The sequence below is a fragment of the Salmo trutta genome, chromosome 26, assembly GCF_901001165.1.
Source record: "Salmo trutta chromosome 26, fSalTru1.1, whole genome shotgun sequence".
Lineage (NCBI taxonomy): Eukaryota > Metazoa > Chordata > Actinopteri > Salmoniformes > Salmonidae > Salmo > Salmo trutta.
The window spans coordinates 22,415,505-22,434,433 of NC_042982.1; the positions used below are offsets into that span (position 1 = coordinate 22,415,505).

General features: G+C 44.6%; 1 protein-coding gene across 1 annotated transcript in view; it reads right to left on the bottom strand.

Annotated features, from left to right (window-relative positions):
• Positions 1-4,678: 4,678 nt before the first annotated feature.
• Positions 4,679-18,929, bottom strand: part of LOC115163450 (reticulon-4 receptor-like 1) — a 202,100-nt gene continuing 187,849 nt past the window's right edge. Inside the window, exons 2-3 of the mRNA XM_029715322.1 lie at positions 9,557-10,008; positions 4,679-7,768 (exon numbers count right to left, since the gene is read on the bottom strand). Coding sequence (XP_029571182.1) covers positions 6,782-7,768; positions 9,557-10,008 — 1,439 coding nt within the window. The 3' untranslated portion in view covers positions 4,679-6,781. The remainder of the gene's footprint in view (positions 7,769-9,556; positions 10,009-18,929) is intronic.

Consider the following 18,929-nt stretch of genomic DNA (forward strand, 5'->3'; position numbering starts at 1 on the left):
TCATTAGCCCCTTGTCTGGGTCCTGCACCTCAGAAGAGTGATGGGCCCCAGGGCTTTACAGTCACAGAAAGGACTGCTGTTTTCTTCCACCACTCTCAAATTGATCGTATGTGTTAATTGCCGCCATTGATTAGCAGCAGAGCAGATGTGAGGCTGCTTCAATGGGCCTGGATGTCCAGGAGTGAGTAGAGGGAGATGTTGCCGTCTTTAAAGGGGCAATCCGCAATTGCTACATTCATTTTTGGACTTAGTGATATATGCCCATTGACTCTTGAAGAAAATAATGAATTATGCCTTGTGAGCTAAGTTCAACTGTCGTACTACTACAGAAGCCAAAATATAAGCTTGTTTTACTCCAATGTTTGTAAACAACATACATGTAAACAAACACTGTATAGCCTCAAAACATGGCTCCAAATATTATTTTGATAACAGTGGTGGGATGCCCACTTTGTTATTGTTTCAGCTGTGGATTGGTCCTTTAAGAAACAGTAATAAAGTCCCTCTGTAAATCACATTCCAGCCAACGTAAACACCAAGGTGCACTTTAACTGTCGTCCATTTTAGCCCAGGAAGGGGAAATCTGATTTATCACATAACTCCATCCTCTCAGAATATTACAAATAAGCTTTTCTACCAATCACTGATCATGGTAATAGACAGCCAGGTTAAGCTTATTCTTTTCACCTATTCAGCAGAGCAAACCTAAGTTAAGGTCAAACAACAGAATTGCTTCCCCTCCCTGCAGGTGGTGATGTGGCCTTGGGCTAGCTATGTCCTAGCGTTTTAGTATGCCGCCTGGTTAGCATGGAGAGAGCTGGTGGAGGTACACCACAGTTCTTAAGGGATTCTCAGGCTAAATAAATCAAATAAAAGGACTGAGGAAAGAAAGGAGCTTATGCAGAAATAGGTGATATTAGCTTTGTGATTGATTGGGGAGACAGGGACTCTGAGACAGAGGGAGAGAGGTAGGGAGCTAGAGCTAGCAGGTAGTGTTTGGTTTGTGTAATGTTTCTTCTGTTAATTATCATGTCCCCCTGTGATAATCTTCCCCCCTCGGCTCCCTCTCTTTCTCACTCTCCTTATGCATTTTATAAATGCCTGCTTTTAATTAAACCCACACAACGGTGACAGAGAGTCAATTAAACGCTATGCAACAGACACAGATCGTCATCATACACTATAATAATAATATATATTTGTTGCATTCCACTTATTTTATCGTATGTAGGGCTGCAAAGCTTCCGATAAGAAGACAGTGAATGTTCCTGAGTGGCCGAGTTACAGTTTTGACTTAAATCTACTTGAAAATCTTATGTCAAGAAATTGGTTGTCTAGCAATGATCAAATAATTTGACAGAGCTTGAAGAATTCTGAAAAGATAATGGGCAAATATTGTTCAATCCAGGTGTGCAAAGCTCTTAGAGATTTACCCAGAAAGACTCACAGCTGTAATCACAGCCAAAGGTGATTCTAACATGTATAGATTCAGGGGTGTGAATACTTATATAAATTAGATTTTTCTGTATTTCATTTTCAATAAATGTTTGAACATTTCTAAAAACAAGTTTTCAGTTTGTCATTATGGGGTATTGTGTGTTGATGGGTGAGAAATACATCTATTTAATCCATTTTGAATTCAGGCTGTAAAACAACAAAATGTGCAATAAGTCAAGGGATATGAATACTTTCTGAAGGCACTGTATTCTCAGGCTATGAGATGGATCAACAAGCAGCTCTGTTCTGTTCTGATGCATGAATAACAAATTAGTAAATCTCTCACTGTGCTTTGGGAGTGTGTATATGTTGTGTATAATCAAGATTGTTGTGGTGCCATGTACACTGAATGTATAAAACTTCATGAAAATCTACTCTTTCCATGATATAGACTGACCAGGTGAATCCAGGTGAAAGCTATGATCACTTATTGATGTCATCTGTTAAATCCACTTCAGTCAGTGTAGGTGAGGGGGAGGGGGGTTAAAGAAGGATTTTTAAGCCTTGAGACCACTGAGACATGGATTGTGTATGTGTGCCATTTAGAGGATGAATGGGTAAGACAAAAGATTGAAGTACGGGGTATGGTAGTAGGTGCAAGGTGTATGGCCTTTGTACGGGGTATGGTAGTAGGTGCAAGGTGTACCAGTTTGTGTCAGGAAGTGTGTATCAAGAATGGTCCACCAACCAAAGGACAGCTCAGGCATTCTTAATGTTTTGTACACTCAGTATATGTATAGCTTACATATTAATAGGCCCCCAATATTAAGCTCATCCTCTGTTGTGAACTTGTAGCCAGCACCTCTCTCATTTACCCCTTCCTGTCCCCTTCCTGTCTCGTGTATCTCTCCTCCATGCATGTTGTCATGGCCTCAATCATCCCTTCTTTTCTCGCCCGGCTGTTCCCTCTGTCGTTTTTTGCCCTCTTACGCTCCCTCAAGCCCTCTCTCCTCTGTCTCTCACCTCTACCATCTGTTGTCTCCTCTCTTTATTTCCTCCACTCCCTCAATCCATCCCCATGTCATATCCTCTAAGCAGAGCAACTCACGTTCTTATGTTGCCTTTCTCTTTCTCTATCCCTTTGTCTCTCTCGCTCGCATTTGCTCAGTTCACTCATCATTGGTTCATCACGTATTTAAATGCTTGACATATGTTTTGGCTCAAGCCTCTGTGAGATATGTTTAAACTGGTGACCTACCTGCTTTACACAGAGGATTTTCCCAATAGAACTATGTTGGTTCTGACTATGCTGCTCACTCTTGGATTCAACCACAACAAGACAATTCCAATTAAGCTCCCGCCTTTGAAGTGCCTCACAAATAAGTGGGACAAGTCAGATGAGAGTATCTGTGAGTGAAATACTAATTTATCCCAAAGTTGAGAAAAAATGAATAATGTAAAACTCGACTTAGCTAAGCTACCTCAAGGTGAGTCATTTAACATTGATTATGGCCCCCATTTATCCTGTATAGCCTTCTTTTGGCATAGGCATACATATCAGACTAACCTTGTTTCTAGGGGAGCAGCAGATTTAGATGAGTGTGATTGGTTAATGGGGTGTTGTGTCTGGCTCTCCGAGATTGCTACTAAATGTGTAACCAATGATTGCCTTAGTGAAGCGAGCAGTAATATGGAATGCCTTGTGTAGCTGTAAACTGCTTAATTGTCAGTGTCATTTCCTAATGAGTCGGGACGACTTGCAATGATGCTGTTAAGGAAATGGTGGTATCGTTTGTCAGCATGGGTTTATTCTCTGTACACCCTCGCTCCATGATGCCTTTACTGAGAGGGACTGCTAAGTGGAGTTGAGTTTATAGTGAATGGCTTCAACTGCGGGAAGAAATATCAAGTTCCACACAGTGACTACTGTATATGTGGTAAAGGTGATATTATAATCAAGCCTCCAAATCAAATTCACAGTATAGCTCCCTAGAGTGTACAGTATATGATGGAATAATATTGATGATACAGTATGCCCAAAAAACAAGGAGAGAGAATCAGAAGAACACATTCTCTCCGTAACACATTCACCTGTCTGTCTCATGCAGCCATTGCCGAGGGGCTTGGTGGGCTTGCAGAACTACAGCCTGCAAGGTTGGAGAGCTCAATGACTGTCCATCTGATGCATTTCTAGTATTGAGGTCTGGGGAAGGGTTTTTAGAGTGTTATGTTAGTAGAGAGAGATATGTGTGTGAGGGAGAGAGAGAGGATAGGAGAGACAGAGAGGGAGGGAGCGAGAGAGGACGGAGAGGGTGAGAGAGAGAGAGAGAGAGGACAGGAGAGAGGGGCTTGATGGCACTAGAGCCCAATGCTAATAGATGCCAGAGCTACTCATTCATTTTAATGTAATTCCGCAGCCATCCTCAACGATGCATAAAACTATGTTTTTTCCCAACCCCTTTTTCGTTTAACAGAATATTAAAAATAAAAAATGTACGAAATTGCACTCTTACTTGTGGATGAATTTCCATCATGGTGAGAGGGGTAGAGAAGAGGAAAACGAATGTATGTTCTAACGTTCCATGAATAATAATAATAACCCTGCATATCTACAGATTCACGCTGACATCATAAATCCCCTTAGTGCCTTTTAAATGATTTATTCAACTGCAGTCTATCATGCCGAGCTATGCGTTTCACTGACTCTGTACAGAACTCTGTCTGCATGTCTGAGCTATGTCTGTCTGCATGTCTGAGCTATGTCTGTCTGCATGTCTGAGCTATGCGTTTCACTGACTCTGTACAGAACTCTGTCTGCATGTCGACCAGTAGTCTGTGTTTCTTTTTGTGTTTTTGGTCAATAGATGTCACTTACTGTAGTTTGGACCTGCTTTCTTTGGTCAATTTCGCTAAAATAAAATCAATTTCTTATTGATGTGAGTGTTACATATGTATACAAGCCAAGCGTTGAGCCAGGGAGATGTCTCTATTTGTAGAAAGCAGCCAGTTTAGCCAGCAGTGTCTGATGAGGGGAGACAGATTGCAAAGTAGTGCACATATTGAGGGGAAAACAGGGAGGAAAAAGACAAACTTGCTGACAGAGCCAATTTCAGCTTTAAATTCCTAATAAAGAGAAAGACAAGGAAGGATCCATCCTGACTCCCAGCTTCTCCAGGGCCTACTGCACAGCCTTGTGTAAGCCAGTGTCTGAATAATAAATAAACACAGTCAAACAGTCATCTTAACATAAGAAGATATAGATTTTAATATCTTTATAAACATTTTGTACTGTTGTTCTTTGATAACGACTTATTGAACCCTTCAATCATGGCAAAGACAGGAGATAGATGTGGAACAGTAGGAGGGGGAACTGAATTGTGCATTTTTATCCAATAAAGGGGTTGACAGGATGTAAGAAAAAAAAGGAAAGAAAAAATGTTCCTTTTAGCAAAAAAAAAAGGTTAATGAATTTAAAGAAAGATTGTCCCCCCATCAGGGGAGCAGAAACCCTGTTTTCATTGTTGATGATGTCATTAATATTGTTATTCTCATAATAAATGATTAATATTAGAACTGCAGTTAGTTAAGTCCTCTTGTTGTCATTGTTAATGGTACAGTTAACATCATTATTATTACAAACATCGTCAACTTATTGTTGTATTTTCCGGAGGCACAAAAGCTCCTGTAGTCCAGGGGGATAGTAGTCCAGCAGTAGTCTGTCTGTCCGTTTGTCTAGCCATGGTCCTGTTAAACCCCCTGCTACTTTAGAAGTGATTGTCTTTCTCTTGGTTCCCCACATCCATTGACAAGAACAGCAGTCAATGTAGAGAGGTATTTTAGCAGTTCTATTATTTCCAAGAGGGCGGTCCACGTTTTGCCATGCTCAATTCAATATTTTTTTCCTTCTTCTAATCTTTTATTCATTACAGAAGTCATTTAAGGTACACATATTGTTTTTGTTTCTTCTCTAGTCTTGTTGGGCAGTTGTTTTCCTTTGATGTCCATTGATTAGGACAATATAAATGTTCCTCACGTTCTCAATGAGGAGGGGATGCCCACACTGAAGAGTGTTCTGTTCAGTGAAGCCCAAAGCCTCACTGGGAAACTGAGAATACCTAATCTGACCCTTAACGCCTAAGGCTTCGGCCCCAGGCCCCAACTCTGTAGGGGCCTGGGCTCCATCTCTAGGTCCTCTTTACATCTTGGCAAAATCAAACAAACAACATTTGAGACAAGAAATAGACAGATCCATCAATATTCACACCTTTCTTCTCCTGGGGGGGGGGGGGGGGGGGGGTTGACACTGGTTTTTGAAGGAAATGGGAGTCGACCACAGTCCCACTCACCTCCATAAAGATAATTAGCAGCTTGGGTATATTAGCTTAATATGTAGTAGCACATGTAGAAAATGAAATGGAGCAGGTAGAAAGACAGGACATTTAGAAGCAGGAATTAATAAAGCAGAATGTAAATATTGTAGAAATACTGTAAAGTAGGTAGAAGATGTATACCTAGATATGTAGCTCGGGGTCAATGTTACCTGGACATGGAGCAGAAGTGACCTAGTTATCATACTGGAGCTGACTGGTCTGTGTGTGTGCTGCTCTTTGCAGTGCTGTTTCTGTACTTTTCCATTACTTCTGCTAAGAAGTGAGCGTTGCACATTCCTGTTCTGATATGGAATTATGATTTATGACCGGGCAGCTTCCTGCTTATCTCCCTGTTGATGAGCAATACCCTCGAATACCTCAACCCAATTCTATGCAGCAGCTATTGGCAATGAATGTAAGAAAAAACATTTGGCAAATAATATGAAACACAAGATTGGGCTAGACTTCTCTGTGTGATGGTTTCTTTCACCACGTCATCTGTTTTCTGTTTCAACCCCTCAAATAAGGATTTACAAACTGTGAACTGATAATTAAAGCTGGCTTCAACATGTTTTCCTATCTGTCTCATAGCTAAATTGCTGCATTTTACCATCTCTTTTTTTCCCCAAAAAGTTTGGTTATCTGTGCTTCAGCAGAGTCGAAGACAGAACTTAGACAGAAAGAGACAAAGACAACAGGAAATGAGAACATAATGGCAACAGTGGCAGTGCAAGCGTGTTCTGTGTTTTCCTTTCGTCTTTCCTCACTCCCCGTCCCTCACACATCCCCGTCCCACATTTGATGTTGATGTTTGAAAGTCTATTTCAGAGTCTAAACAGCTCCCTACACAATGTTTTACACACACAAAGTACACACACACACACACACACACACAGACCTTGTTGTGCAGGAGCTAGAGCAGGTCTAAGGACTGCACTGTTGTCGTTTAGCCAGTATCTATCCCTCCCTCTAGGTCAGCGGAGAATATGGGCAATGGTCATGGGCAACAAAGCTCCCATTATGGCGTTGAGATGTATTAAGGGCTGGGAGAACGTGGCCCTATTGGTGGCTTGTTGCACCCCACTAGGGGGGCGAACAGTGGTCCGGGGAGGGCACTTATGCTTCCTCCGCGTGACCGTGCCATCCGGGGACGTGTGGTCATATTTACCCCCTTCAAAATCGGGCGAGGAATACTCCTTATCAGCCATCTCCTTTAAGGTATGCACCTCGTTCTGCCCCTTCCCCTTGCCTCCCCTGACGCGCTGGCGGGTGCAGTTCCGAGCGCGGCCTGGCCTCTGAGGGGGCGCCACCCCAGGTTGTCCCTCTGATCCCGTGCCCTCCCCGCTTACGGACGGGGGTGGATGGGGCAGAGGTGAGGGTGGCGAGGGATAGTGTGGTGACTCGTGGTGAGGACGGTGGGGGTGGGAGTGAGGCGGTGGCACTGGATGTGGCTCTTTCTTCAGTGACACCTTATCAGTCCCGGCCCAGGTCTTGCTCTGGTGCAGGGACTCAGAGCCAGAGCAGTTGGGGAAGTCCTCCTTGCGGAGCTGCTTGAGGTCCCTCCCAGCCAGCTCGGCCGGGGCCTGACAGCCTACGGACGAAGTAGAACCTCTGAAGCGTTTGAGCCAGTCCCACAGCGACAGGGCCTTGCAGTCACACTCCCAGGGGTTGTCGTTGAGGCGCAGGTACTCCAGGGCAGGCAGCAGTGCCAGGCAGTCTCCAGACAGCTCGGTTAGTGAGTTGTTAAACAGGTAGAGGGTGGTGAGGCGACGCAGGTCGTGGAAGGCCAGGCGGTCCACCCACTGCAGGTGGTTGTGGTGCAGCAGCAGGCGGTCCAGGGCCCCCAGCCCCCGGAAGGTGTTCTGGTGCAGCGACCACAGACGGTTCCCATGCAGGAACAGGTGGCTCAGGTTGTGGAGGTCCACAAAGATGTCATCCTGTAGGAACTCCAGGTGATTATCCTGAGAACAGCCAAACACAGCAAAATGGAGAGGTTATACACCTACAGCACTCTGTAACACTGTACCTACCAACATGTTGTTTGGTTATAAGGTATGTGGCTACTATAAAGTAGGACAGAGAAACTAAAGCTTAACATCCCTGGGTATATACAGTACCAGTAAAAAGTTTGGACTCACCTACTCATTCAAGGGTTTTTCTTTATTTTGACTATTTTCTACATTGTAGAACAATAGTGAAGACATCAAAACTATGAAATAACACATGTGGAATCATTTAGTAACCAAAAAAGTGTTAAACAAATGAAAATATACCCCCTTTGCGTTGATGACAGCTTTGCGCACTCTTGGCATTCTCTCAAACAGCTTCATCAGGAATCCTTTCCAACAGTCTTGAAGGAGTTTCCACATATGCTGAGCACTGGTTGACTGCTTTTCCTTCACTCTGCAGTCCAACTCATCCCAAACCATCTCAATTGGGTTGAGGTCGGGTGATTGTGGAGGCCAGGTCATCTGATGCAGCACTCAATCACTCTCTTTGGTCAAATAGCCCTTACACAGCCTGGAGGTGTGTTTTGGGTCATTGTCCTGTTGGAAAACAAATGATAGTCCCACTAAGCGCAAACCAGATGGGATGGTGTATCGCTTCTGAAAACTGTGGTAGCCATGCTGGTAAAGTGAATTCTAAATAAATCACAGACAGTGTCACCAGCAAAGCACCCCCACACATCACACCTCCTCCTCCATGCTTCACGGTGGGAACCACACATGCGGAGATCATCCGTTCACCTACTCCGTGTCTCACAAAGACACGGCGGTTGAAACAAAAAATCTCAAATTTGGACTCATCAGACCAAAGGACAGATTTCCACTACTCTAATGTCCATTACTCGTGTTTCTTGGCCCAAGCAAGTCTCTTCTTCTTATTGGTGTCGTTTCGTAGTGGTTTCTTTGCAGTAATTCGACCATCAAGGCCTGATTCACGCAGTCTCCTCTGAACAGTTGATGTTGAGATGTGTCTGTTACTTGAACTCTGTGAAGCATTTATTTGGGCTGCAATTTCTGAGGCAGTTAACTCTAATGAACTTATCCTCTGCAGCAGAGGTAACTCTGGGTCTTCCTTTCCTGAGGGGGTCCTCATGAGAGCTAGTTTCATCATATTGCTTGATGTTTTTTGCGCACTTGTTCTTGAATTGTTTTGCGCACAAAGTTCTAGAAATGTCCAGGATTGACTGACCTTCATGTCTTAAAGTAATGATGGACTGTTGTTTCTCTTTGCTTATTTGAGCTGTTTTGCCATCATATGGACTTGGTATTTTACCAAATAGGGCTATCGTCTGTATACCACCCCTGCCTTGTCACAACACAACTGATTGGCACAAATGCATTAAGAAGGAAAGAAATTCCACAAATGAACTTTTAACAATGTACACCTGTTAATTGAAATGCATTCCAGGTGACAACCTCATGAAGCTGGTTGAGAGAATGACAGGAGTGTGCAAAGCTGTCATCAAGGCAAAGGGTGGCTACTTTGAAGAATCTCCAATATAAAATATTTGTATTTGTTTAACACTTTTTTGGTTACAACATGATTCCATATGTGTTATTTCATAGTTGTGATATCTTCACTATTATTCTACAATGTAGAAAATATTAAAAATAAAGAAAAACCCTGGAATGAGTAGGTGTGTCCAAACTTCTGACTGGTACTCTATACTGTATTTTCAAATGTAAAATGCAGCATTGTTTTGTTTGACTAAAAGTGTCATATAGCCCCAGTGGCTAACGTACCTGTAGGTAGAGATACTGCAGGTTGCGTAGCCCCTGGAAGATGTTACTGGGCAGCGCACTGAGCCCACAGCGGTACAGGTGCAGAGCATGGAGCCGGCCCAGCCCATGGAAGGTGTCTGCAGCCAGGGAGCGCAGGTGACGGTTGTCCCCCAGGTCCAGCTCCTCCAGCTGGGCGAAGCCGTGGAATGTGGAAGGCTCGATGTAGGTGATGTTGTTGGAGTAGATCCACAGTGTGACCGTGGTGGGGCTGAAGTGGCCCTGCAGCAGCCGGTGGATCTTGTTGTTCTGCAGGAAGATGCGCTCGCTGTGCGGGGGAATGCCTTCGGGGACGGACAGAAAGTTGTGTGCCTGGCAGCTGACGGTACTGGGCGCGGTGTAGCAGATACAGTGGTGTGGGCAGGACCAGGAAAGCTCCAGACCACAGAGAACCAGCAGGAACTCTAGCCCGCAGCCTGGAGAGAGGACAGAGAGAGAGAAATGAATTAGAGGAGGTAGCTACATTTAGACTGGGGATTTGATTCTGAATTGAAATTCTGCCGTCTGACTTTGATGTCTATTTCGGGACTTGAAAGGAAAGAAGAATGATTTTTTGAATATTATTTTCGAGGAAGTCGAGAAAGATGAGTTGGGGGGAGAGGAGAAATACTGTAAGTGGAATCAAAGTGCTAAAAGAGTGAGATATTGACTAGGAAGAAGGGACGGGCAAGGGGGTAGGATGATAAAGGAGATGGGAGATATGGAGAAAGCCATGTCAGGAGTAAACAGTATGAGGGATGATGTAGGGAGGCCAGACCAGAGAGAGACTGTCAGATATATCTATATAAGAGAGAAAAATGTATTCTGGCCTGATAGATGACTCCTGTGACCTGTTGCTGTCATAGATTCTCTGGCTTCACGGAGTGGCATTGGGCCTTTGAGGAATTCTGCTTCTATTGAGCCACTCAATACAAGTGTGGACATTACGCTCTTGGCTCGGTATCCACAACTCCAAATCATCTGGTGTCTAAGTCGGTAACAGACTGAGGCCTGTGTTGCTCTTAGAGTCTGTTCAAGATCAGCCCAAACAATAACATGAGTTTCAGTAGGTCACTGGATCTAGTATCTCAGGAAGTCTGATTGGACCTATATTACAGTATGGGTCCTTTTTGTTCATGTACCGCCTCCTGCACACACTACATTTCAGTTTTCTCAGGTTTCCAATATTTCCTCACCTCTGTGAGATAGTATTATTATGAAGCAGTTAATCTCTGTCCATCAGTTTACAACAACTCTACTATACACAACCATAATGAGAGAGAGAGTGAGAGTGAGAGTGAGATGAGAGTGTGTGTGTGTGTGTGTTGGTGCTATAAATACCCTCTCATTAACCAGTCCTTTAATGCAAGGATTAGAAAACACCTGTCAAAGCAGGGGATGTGGGGTGGAGGATAAATGGGCTGCGGAATGCTCACTTAAACTTATGTTAAGTTTCTCAGAGACAGTCAGACTTCCTGATGTTTTGTGACACGCTTCCATGGCCCCATGGTTTGACTTATCCATCAGCTTATCTACAGGGGGAATCAACCAACGGGAGTAAAGCAGGAGTCTATCCCCTCGTAATGACAATCCCCATTTGACAAGCGGTGGCTGTGTCCCCTTCAATTTATTATTCAAGGCACCATGGCGCTCTGATTCACTCCCTCTAATCGATACGTTTCTGTTGCCTTTTAACTCGCTGCTACCTAATCCCTAATCGCTGCTACACTGGAATTCAGGAGCAGGGAATTACTATTTTTCAGGACAGGAGACAGCATAGACAAGCATATTTATCTGAATATTCCTCCTCCTCCCCAAACTGTGTCTAAACTGTGACATTCAGCTTCTGACTTCACTGACCTTCAGCGGTAATTGTCAGTGTGTCTGGAGTAGAAGAGAGGAGCGGTGTGCCGTGCATCATGTTACTTGAACAGGGGCAGAAGCCTCTCCCCGCTTCCCAGAGCAGGCCCTGTAATCCTGTTTGTCAACTGACTAACTGTGCATCTTCTCAATCCAACATGCTCCCGAATACAGGTCCTCTCAAGGTTGAACATTGAGGAACACTAAATAGGCTAAAGAACTGTGTGTAAAACGCTTTAACAGTATCAGAGTACACTGCACGTCACTGTCATCCTTTGTGGAACACACAGTGTATTGTAAGAAAGGGGGTCACAGATTTGGAAGAGACCTTGATAGTCATGTGTCATGTACAGGTGCATTTGGCGCCATAGTGCCGGAGGTGAAAGGACTATGCATTTTGGTCAGAGGACATGGCATAGCCACTGCTGCCCTTGAAGCAGAGTGGCATCAGTGTCAGGACACATTTGATGGTTCACTGCATTGGGGCACGCATCCCCCACTCATACTGTAGGCCTACCAGTAAAGCATGATACTTGTACCTTTCACAAAGCCAAGAGAAATGTCTAGGAGGAAAACAAGATGATTACAAAATGGAACTTGATATTTCAGTCACAAGTACAGAAAAAACTACTTACATTGTGAGAGGAAACTTCCCAATCAAATAGTGTTTTTTTACTTCCCTTTACATGTCAGTCTTTTTCTGTTTGTCTATTTCTCTCTCTCCCTCGCTCACTCCCCAATTTCCCTTTTCGCTATAATATTTACATGGAGATGTATTGAGCATGGCACTTGCTCTTTGACTGAATGAGAGGAGACATGGTGCATGGCTCCTGGGAAATAAATAAGGATATATCAAACAAATACACAGACTCAGAGAGAGTAAATACATCACCCTGTTTGAGGAATATTTCAATGTATCACAATGCAGTCTATTTAAAAACAGCTTTACATTCATCATTTTGACATCTTTACTATTTACCAATGTATACTATACTTTGGCTCGCCTTTTTCCATTATAATGTATACTGATGCATTTTCATGTACATATACATTATTGGCAAACAGCACTGTTTATGCCATACTACAGTTTCACCCTGCTCCACTTTGTGTGGACTACATTGCTTTTTGGATGCCATTTATTTAAGAAAAACTATGTTCAAGCTACGAATCATTGAATGGCTCAGGTAGAATGATTTCCTTATCTATTCCATTATCCATCCAATGCCTCTTCCTTTCACCTCTCAGAGCTGCTGTCACAATAAGGCCTGTGATTATATTATACTTTCCCAGGCCTTGTGCTATCTTTATTTCCATTTTGCTTCATGCATGTCATAGAACTAGGTATCAGCATAAGCCATGACACTGGAAAATGATGAGAGCGAGAAAAAGCAAGAGAGGGGGAGGGAAGAGAGAGGCGTAGATCCTACTTAGATAGGGAAACAATTTCAATCAGTGGCCCAGATGCTAATCAAGTTTCCTACATAAAGATTCCCCCCTCCCGTATCTCCTCTGTCTTCCTCATCTCTGCCCCTCCCTCGTCTCCCCCTTCCCCAGCATATCAGAACCCACTAATTGATTCTTTACTCAGATGAATATGTTCCCCTAAATGACGCCTCAGATAGAGAGAAAGGAACAGTGCAGTAGAGTGGCTTAACATTATATCTCCTGTCCTTTCCTTTCACAACCTCCCCTTGGACCAGGATCTGTTTCTGTTTAGCATCCCTCCCCTCCTGTAGCAGAGAGACACGGGAGCTGTTGATGTAGATGCCATGGAGCTGCTTAAAATAACCACTAAGCTTGTCTGTGTCTCTTTGTCTCCGGTGTGAGAGAAGGGAGGGAATGTGTGAGCTCCACCCTCGATCTACTTTCAGCTCCACTCAGGGCACGGCGGCATGCTGTGGCACAGTGGCATGGCGCGACGGCTTCTCCTCCGCAGCTGGAATCAGCTAGACTATTGCCACTAGAGACCTGGCGCTTCGCACCTGCCACTTAACCAATCTTATCACCCCTGAGCCATTGTGGATACACAACATGCAGACACACGTATACACACGCACATGCATGCAGTCACACACAACATGCAGACACACGTATACACACGCACATGCATGTAGTCACACACAACAGGCAGACAGAAAAGGTTTTCTAGGAATGACTTAGACAGATCATGTGGATATAGTCAGAGTTGACAGATGTTTGTTAGGAGAGCTATTGACAGACATTGATTTAAACAGAGAGGAGCTAAATAAGATGGTGCAGTACAGCTGTCATCAAATAAAAATGCAGGAAATGAATGTGTGTCATTATGATAATGGCATTGTTTGCTCACACAATGAGCCATTCAGCCTAAGTTGTATTATATAAATAACTTTGGACACACAAGTGTAGATATGCCAATAATGCCTATTGGAACGCAGCGGAATAAAAGAGGTTCTGAAAGAGAGATAATGTGTTTCTGGAAATGTAGCACCACAGCTTTTCTGGTGACGACTGTCGTCACTCCCTCACTCTACCCCCCACCCACCCTCCTAGAGCCTGTCTCTCTCCCCACCCTCCCAGGGACTGTCTCTCTCCCTACCCTCCTAAAGCTTGTCTCTCTCTCTCCACACCCTCCCAGGGTTGTCTCTCTCCCCACCCTCCCAGGCACTGTCTCTCTCCCCACCCTCCTAGAGCTTGTCTCTCTCTCTCTCTCTCTCCCCACCCTCCCAGGGACTGTCTCTCTCCCTACCCTCCTAAAGCTTGTCTCTCTCTCTCCACACCCTCCCAGGATTGTCTCTCTCCCCACCCTCCCAGGGCCTGTCTCTCCCCCCACCCTCCTAGAGCCTGTCTCTCTCCCCACCCTCCCAGGACCGGTGTGTCTCTCCCTACCCTCCTAAAGCTTGTCTCTCTCTCTCCACACCCTCCCAGGGCCCGTCTCTCTCCCCACCCTCCCAGGGCCCGTCTCTCTCCCCACCCTCCCAGGGCCTGTCTCTCTCCCCACCCTCCCAGGCACTGTCTCTCTCCCCACCCTCCTAGAGCTTGTCTCTCTCTCTCTCTCTCCCCACCCTCCTAGAGCTTGTCTCTCTCTCTCTCTCTCTCCCCACCCTCCCAGGGACTGTCTCTCTCCCTACCCTCCTAAAGCTTGTCTCTCTCTCTCCACACCCTCCCAGGGTTGTCTCTCTCCCCACCCTCCAAGGGACTGTCTCTCTCCCCACCCTCCTAGAGCTTGTCTCTCTCTCTCTCTCTCCCCACCCTCCCAGGACTGGTGTCTCTCCCTACCAACCCACCCAGGCCTGTCTCTCTCCCTGGTTGCTGATGATAGATGCTGTTAATAGCTCGTTATGGGGGAGAATGATTTAACAGCCTGCTATTGGTCCTGACGGTTGACCCTGTGACCCAGCGGTAACCCAGTCCCTTTATTCCTAGCTGTCAACGTAGGGGAAATAGATAAATAAATGAAGAAAATAAAATGGTTCTGGTCCCTAGACAGTGAGAAGTGACTATGTAGAATATCAATGAAACATAGTTCACACCAAATTTGCCCTCATGAATAACACATCTCTGCTAATAAGAAGGGATCGGTCTGCCTGTCTCTCTACCCACCATTACACAGGACAAACTCAATTTCCTGTTTCTCTCCAAGGACCCTTGATAAGCGTCCCCTTCTATTGCCTGACCATAAATAACACCTTAGCCTGATTTCCTCCCTAAAGGTGTTTACCGTCATGGTCATAGATACACAGCGTGTTGGACCACTAATAATGGCAAAGCAATAAACTAAGCTATTAATTGAGCAGGCTCATTCTTAGCTGTAGAGCATCAGCTGAAAAACATGGAGGGAAAGAAAGGCTCTGTATATAATTAGCACCCTGTGGAGCTCCGTGATGTTCTGCTTTGATAAGACATTGTTTAGGTGAATGTTTTTGTCCTAGTGGTCGTTTAAATAATTGCTGTCATTTTCACCCAGCATCTTCAGCTTGAGGATAGATAAATGTAACACTTGGAAGTCAGCACATTCATGATGTGAAAATGATAGGACTAGATAGTGGATAAGAGGGAATGGCAGGCTGGGGACCAATGCCAGAGAATTGACATTCACTGAAGAGAACCTCTTAGTATCCTCCCTCTCTCATGTCTTAAGGATCAGATTGGGAGTGCAAGGTAAAGGAACTTATAGATTGGCGTGGTATGATGTCGTCCAGTGTATGGGCCACGATCAGTGCTCTCATCAAATGCAAGCACACTGGCGTCAATTAGGTCCCAGTGATCAGAACGCACAGGATCCCATAAGGATGCCCAGAGGTTCCCACCCTGGCTGGCGCTACTACAGAGAACTGGCCTCGCTCACACTCATCTCTCCTCTCATCATGCACCTATGGAGGGAGAGCCACAGTACTATCATGAATGCATCCCAATTGGCACCCTATTCCTTATGTAGTGCACCCATAGGGCTCTGCTCAAAAGTAGTCCACTATGTAGTGTAAAGGGTACCATTTGGGATGTTCCCCATGGCATTGAGTTTTGGAGGTCCAACCCGGAGGACAGACAGGCACACTGCTCTCTGCCAAGAAGCGTCAGCGCTTCATGGATGAGAATGAATGGTTCATTATCGATGTTTGTGTCTGTTAAGTGCTTTTTATATGACAACTGTTTGATACTGGAGCACATTGGCGAAACTATGAGGCTGCCTTGCCAATAAAATGTCCTTTTAGAGTCACTATCTGGAGCAAGGAGCGTCACACAGGAATCAACATAAAAAGAGAAAGGGAACAGGAGATGGAGAGAGTGAGATGGAGGCAGGGAGGAAAGGATGATAGAGGGATGTATTGTAGACAGCCACACAGGTAGACAGGTCTCCTTAGCTGAACTGGAGGTACCTGTGACTGCCCTGGTGAAGAGCACAATGAGAGCTATGCCTCTCGACGCACAAACAAATAGAGAGAGAGAAAACATGAGGGAGAGAGAAAGAGAGAGAGAGAAGGGAGAGATTTTTCAAGTTGAGGAAGCAGAGGCTCTAAAAACATAAACAAGCCAGGCGCCATATGGAGCATGTAGGGAATGAAGGGGAGGATTTGTGTGAGACTGTGTAGATGAATAAAGCAAAGACCGTTAGTTATTAAGACGGAATTTAAAGGTGCAGTGAGGCAGAAACAGAGGCGAGCAGGCTGAGCCAACCACAGCTGTTTAATACTTGCAATTTAATTAACACAAGAATGGATGTCTTGTAGATGCTAATTCTATTTTCATGTTATATTCACATTGCAATCACAGCCCTATTGTCCGAGGTATAGGTTTTAGCTCCACACCTAGCTTCGCACTGCCTAATGGGTAATGTAGTGTATGAGAGGGCAGTTGCAACACTCAACTTGCCCAATGCTCTAAGGATGAAGCAAGGCTATCAGCTACCAACTACATTCATTTATCATGACAGTATGAAGCTAAATGATTCAAACAAATTGCGTTCCCTGTGGCGGTATCACACTGCAACCGGCCAATCTAAACTAATGGCTTGGCCCAACCCATATAAATCATCTACCGTGTAGATACACAGTACCAGTCAAACGTTTGACGCTATTTTCTACATTATACAATAATAGTGAAGACATCAAAACTATGAAATAACACATATGGAATCATGTAGCAACCAAAAAAGTGTTAAACAAATCAAAATATATTTTAGATTTTAGATTCTTCAAAGTGTAACATCTGCTTCCAACTCACACTCTCAAACACATAGATCCCCTGAACGCATATCACTCTCCAGATCCCAATCACCTGAATTCTAATCACCTGTTCACACACCTGTATGTCATCATCACACACTATTCAGTTCAGTTCTTTGCACCCCATCATAGTGAGGTATTGTTTGGTTTGTGACACACGTCTTTCAGAGCTCTGTTCTTCCCGTGAGTTACTCCTCCCGTGTATGATCGTTTTTGCCTGCCTCACTAACGACTCCTTTTGCTTATTCCCTGTCTGTACTTTAGCCTATCGGATTTCCTGTTATCTACCTATTGCCTGATCTCCCGGACTACGTTACTAGCCTTTTCCCTGCCTGTACTGTTGCCCTTTTGGACCCCCTGTGTGTGACCTTCTGCCTGTCCCTGGACCCAGCTACCTGCCTCCCCCTGTGGTCCTTTACAATAAACACCTGCTGCGCTCTGTGCTTGAAACCAGCTCTCTGTCTCCCCTCGTGTTCATTACACAAAGTAGCCACCCTTGATTGCAGCTTTGCACACTCTTGGCATTCTCTCAACCAGCTTCATGAGGAATGCTTTTCCAACAGTCTTGAAGGAGTTCCCACATATGCTGAGCACTTGTTGGCTGCTTTTCCGTCACTCTCACCCCAAACCATCTCAATTGGGTTGAGGTCAGGTGATTGTGGAGGCCAGGTTATCTGATGCAGCACTCAATCACTCTCCTTCTTGGTCAAATAGCCCTTACACAGCCTGGAGGTGTGTTTTGGGTCATTGTCCTGTTGGAAAACAAATGATAGTCCCACTAAGCTCAAACCAGATGGGATGGCGTATCGCTGCAGAATGCTGTGGTAACCAAGCTGGTTAAGTGTGCCTTGAATTTTAAATAAATCACAGACAGTGTCACCAGCAAAGCACCCTCCACACCATCACACCTCCTCCTCCATGCTTCACGGTGGGAACCACACATGCAGAGATCATCCGTTCACCTACTCCGTGTCTCACAAAGACACGGCGGTTGGAACCAAAAATCTCAAATTTGGACTCATCAGACCAAATGACAGATTTCCACTACTCTAATGTCCATTACTCGTGTTTCTTGGCCCAAGCAAGTCTCTTCTTCTTATTGGTGTCCTTTAGTAGTGGTTTCTTTGCAGTAATTCGACCATGAAGGCCTGATTCACGCAGTCTCCTCTAAACAGTTGATGTTGAGATGTGTCTTTTACTTGAACTCTGTGAAGCATTTATTTGGGCTGCAAACTGAGGTGCAGTTAACTCTAATGAACTTATCCTCTGCAGCAGAGGTAACTCTGGGCCTTCCTTTCCAGTGGCGGTCCTCATGAGAGCCAGTTTCATCATAGCGCTTGATGGTTTTTGCGACTGCACTTGACGAAACATTCAAAGTTATTGACATTTTCCGGATTGACTGACCTTCATGTCTTAAAGTAATGATTGACTGTCATTTCACTTTGCTCATTTGAGCTGTTGTTGCCATAATATGGACTTGGTATTTTACCAAATAGGGCTATCTTCTGTATACCACCCCTGCCTTGTCACAACACAACTGATTGGCTCAAACGCATTAAGATGGAAAGAAATTCCACAAATTAACTTTTAACAAGGCACACCTGTTAATTGAAATGCATTCCAGGTGACTACCTCCTGAAGCTGGTTGAGAGAATGCCAAGAGTGTGCAAAGCTGTCATCAAGGCAAAGGTTGGCTACTTTGAAGAATCTAAAATATATTTTGATTTGATTAACACTTTTTTTTGGTTGCTACATGATTCCATAAGTGTTATTTCATAGTTTTGATGTCTTCACTA